This window comes from Nicotiana tomentosiformis, unplaced genomic scaffold (assembly GCF_000390325.3).
Source record: "Nicotiana tomentosiformis unplaced genomic scaffold, ASM39032v3 Un00116, whole genome shotgun sequence".
Taxonomy (NCBI): Eukaryota; Viridiplantae; Streptophyta; class Magnoliopsida; order Solanales; family Solanaceae; genus Nicotiana; species Nicotiana tomentosiformis.
The window spans coordinates 141,861-145,694 of record NW_027174675.1 but is presented as its reverse complement, the minus strand read 5'-3'; the positions used below and the strand labels follow the sequence as shown (position 1 = coordinate 145,694).

General features: G+C 34.7%; 1 protein-coding gene across 1 annotated transcript; it reads left to right on the top strand.

Annotated features, from left to right (window-relative positions):
- The first annotated feature begins 688 nt into the window (after nucleotides 1-688).
- Nucleotides 689-3,249, top strand: LOC138903895 (5-epi-aristolochene synthase). Its single transcript, XM_070192469.1, has 7 exons — nucleotides 689-861; nucleotides 989-1,253; nucleotides 1,341-1,716; nucleotides 1,793-2,011; nucleotides 2,143-2,281; nucleotides 2,437-2,682; nucleotides 2,787-3,249. Exons 1-7 carry the CDS (start codon nucleotides 751-753, stop codon nucleotides 3,081-3,083), a joined length of 1,653 nt encoding a protein of 550 aa, XP_070048570.1. The 5' UTR covers nucleotides 689-750; the 3' UTR covers nucleotides 3,084-3,249.
- Nucleotides 3,250-3,834: the final 585 nt, after the last annotated feature.

Genomic DNA, 3,834 nt, shown 5'->3' with positions numbered 1-3,834 from the left:
AATACTAGAGCGATACCAAAAGAAATTTTAAATTCAAAAACTAACTTGAAATTAATATATTTAAAATTTTATTTTTTTTTGGTGTGGAGAAAACAATGCATAACACTTTGCCTAGTTGAATGTTAGGGCATATGCTCCACGATAATTATGCCCTGCCAGTACACCTCGCGGTGGGACTCGTTCAAAAAACGTCTTTGTTGCGAGAAATTTTAATTTTGGACCTCTACAATTTCGACAAAACCTTGTTCGTGAAAACTGTTTGATTAACTTTTAGACCATCCAGTCAATTTAACTCTAAACTGACCTAAATAAATACTACGTACACTAGTCTTTAAGTTCATCAAAGTGGACTCTGCATTAATAATTGAAATTTATGCCGCAACAATGACATTAGGTTTTATAAATAAAGTAATAGGAATTTGATAGTTCCAGGAAACAACTCTACAGTACTCCCTTATTTTGTGCCTTTTTAAATAATATTATTCAGTTGACGAAACAAATAAATAAAATATTTGGGAAACTGGATCAATAGACCCCAGACGCCAACAATGAATCAAAAGGCTGCTAGCTAGTGTAAAGTCTAGTAAGGCAACTGGGAAATTAAATGATTAGGTGCTTTTGATCAATTACATTAACTAGTCTCTCACCACTATATATACTTGTCCCTTCTCTTCCATTTAAGTAGAGTTCCTTTCTTTCTTCCTTAAAACTTAAAAGAACAAGTAAAAATACACTCATCTTTAATTAGCAATGGCCTCAGCAGCAGTTGCAAACTATGAAGAAGAGATTGTTCGCCCCGTCGCCGACTTCTCCCCTAGTCTCTGGGGTGATCAGTTCCTTTCATTCTCCATTGATAATCAGGTAATTTAACTAATACTAGTATTCTTTATTTATATTTATAGTTTGTTCTCCATTGATAATCAGGTAGTTTATTTATGTTGAACAACATTAATTTTGCTAATTTCAGTTTAATGTACATTACATATAGGTTGCGGAAAAGTATATATATGCTCAAGAGATTGAAGCATTGAAGGAACAAACGAGGAGTATGCTGTTAGCAACCGGAAGGAAATTGGCCGATACATTGAATTTGATTGACATTATTGAACGCCTTGGTATATCCTACCACTTTGAGAAAGAAATTGATGAGATTTTGGATCAGATTTACAACCAAAACTCAAACTGCAATGATTTGTGCACCTCTGCACTTCAATTTCGATTGCTCAGGCAACACGGTTTCAACATCTCTCCTGGTAAGTTCATCATGAAGTTGTTAAAATTATTATCCATTTATTGGAAGAAGGCTAATTCATCTTGAGTTTTCTTTCTTGAAATACCAGAAATTTTCAGCAAATTCCAAGATGAAAATGGCAAATTCAAGGAGTCTCTTGCTAGTGATGTCTTAGGATTATTAAACTTGTATGAAGCTTCACATGTAAGGACTCATGCTGACGATATCTTAGAAGACGCACTTGCTTTCTCCACTATCCATCTTGAATCTGCAGCTCCACATTTGAAATCTCCACTTAGGGAGCAAGTGACACATGCCCTTGAGCAATGTTTGCACAAGGGTGTTCCTAGAGTCGAGACCCGATTCTTCATCTCATCAATCTATGACAAGGAACAATCGAAGAATAATGTGTTACTTCGATTTGCCAAATTGGATTTCAACTTGCTCCAGATGTTGCACAAACAAGAACTTGCTCAAGTATCAAGGTGCGATATATAAAAACGATGAATCCTTTTTGATTCATCATATCTCAAGTACTCATGTTAATTTCTTATGCTGCAGGTGGTGGAAAGATTTGGATTTTGTAACAACACTTCCATATGCTAGAGATCGAGTAGTTGAATGCTACTTTTGGGCATTAGGAGTTTATTTTGAGCCTCAATACTCTCAAGCTCGCGTCATGCTCGTTAAGACCATATCAATGATTTCGATTGTCGATGACACCTTTGATGCTTACGGTACAGTTAAAGAACTTGAGGCATACACAGATGCCATACAAAGGTATGAACTTCATCAATTCACTTATTCCTTGATAGTGAATGTCGTCGTGAAAAGATTAAGACGAATTTCTACTCATTATAGTTGTGCTCTTTCAAAATGCATGAATTCACCTTAATTTTGTCATCCTGCAGATGGGATATCAACGAAATTGATCGGCTTCCTGATTACATGAAAATCAGTTATAAAGCTATTCTAGATCTCTACAAGGATTATGAAAAGGAATTGTCTAGTGCCGGAAGATCTCATATTGTCTGCCATGCAATAGAAAGAGTATGTTCGAGCAACTTAACTATCGAAATACATTTTTTCCTTAATCCATTTCTCACTTTGGTTTACCTTGTGTTCGTCTTTTAGTGATTAGAAACTTGATACAGTTCAATCAATATTTTCTAACACTTGAACACATATATGTTTTGTATTCACAGATGAAAGAAGTAGTAAGAAATTATAATGTCGAGTCAACATGGTTTATTGAAGGATATATGCCACCTGTTTCTGAATACCTAAGCAATGCACTAGCAACTACCACATATTACTACCTCGCGACAACATCGTATTTGGGCATGAAGTCTGCCACGGAGCAAGATTTTGAGTGGTTGTCAAAGAATCCAAAAATTCTTGAAGCTAGTGTAATTATATGTCGAGTTATCGATGACACAGCCACGTACGAGGTATGATTTGCATCTCAAGAAATTATATCATTATATGGGATTTGGACAAACAAAGTACAATTAAGGCAATATAAAAGCTAACCTTTAATTTATCTGCTTTCTAGGTTGAGAAAAGCAGGGGACAAATTGCAACTGGAATTGAGTGCTGCATGAGAGATTATGGTATATCAACAAAAGAGGCAATGGCTAAATTTCAAAATATGGCTGAGACAGCATGGAAAGATATTAATGAAGGACTTCTTAGGCCCACTCCCGTCTCTACAGAATTTTTAACTCCTATTCTCAATCTTGCTCGTATTGTTGAGGTTACATATATACACAATCTAGATGGATACACTCATCCGGAGAAAGTCTTAAAACCTCACATTATTAACCTACTTGTGGACTCCATCAAAATTTGAGCTGCCATTTGTTGCTCATCTCAAGGAAACTTCATTCTTCTTTGTTGTATAATTACGTTGTTAGGGAGCTGTTGTGCAGTGCACTTCCTAAACTAGGACCTTCTTAAGATCCTTGTAATCACAATATTTTGTATCCATGAGAATCAAATTCTTTTTTCATTCTTGACCTTAATCTGAAAATCTACTTCAGTCTTGCCTGTTTACGAGAGAAATTTAAGATCTAATAACTAATTACCTGTTTATTGATCGAGAACTGTATAATACTAGAGAAGTAGGTCTATTTTTATCTCGATATTCATACCTGAATATACTTGTTTAACACTTCAAATGATAGAAGTTAAAGTTCATCCGATTTCACTTCTTTGCTATCAGTATATATATACATTTTTTCATTCCGTCCATTTTCTCCTTTTTGCAATTTCATGTATATATCTAGGATGTAATAATAACTCTAAACAACAGTTTTATTTGGGATTTTTACCAAGCCATACACTATATGATACCTTTTTACCCTCCCTACTCAAGTTTCAACGTAATTATACGGGCATATACAATTTACCAATCTATATATCTATATAAAGCAGGGGCATAGACAAGTGAGGTGTCACTTCTCTTTGAATAGAATGGCTATTTATCTTTTTCCTCATTTTTTGGGCTTTTTAAAGTTTATAAATCATCTCTTCCATTTTAAAAAAACACTCATCCATCGCTTATATATTCAGTTTTTCTTATCGGTTGTCCGGAATGGACG

Excerpts from the sequence above, each read along its gene's own strand:
- LOC138903895 (XM_070192469.1), top strand. The coding sequence starts at position 751 with ATGGCCTCAGCAGCAGTTGCAAACTATGAAGAAGAGATTGTTCGCCCC. Across the intron at positions 2,012-2,142 it reads TACACAGATGCCATACAAAG|ATGGGATATCAACGAAATTG; the intron begins GTATGAACTTCA and ends GTCATCCTGCAG. Across the intron at positions 2,683-2,786 it reads ATGACACAGCCACGTACGAG|GTTGAGAAAAGCAGGGGACA; the intron begins GTATGATTTGCA and ends TCTGCTTTCTAG.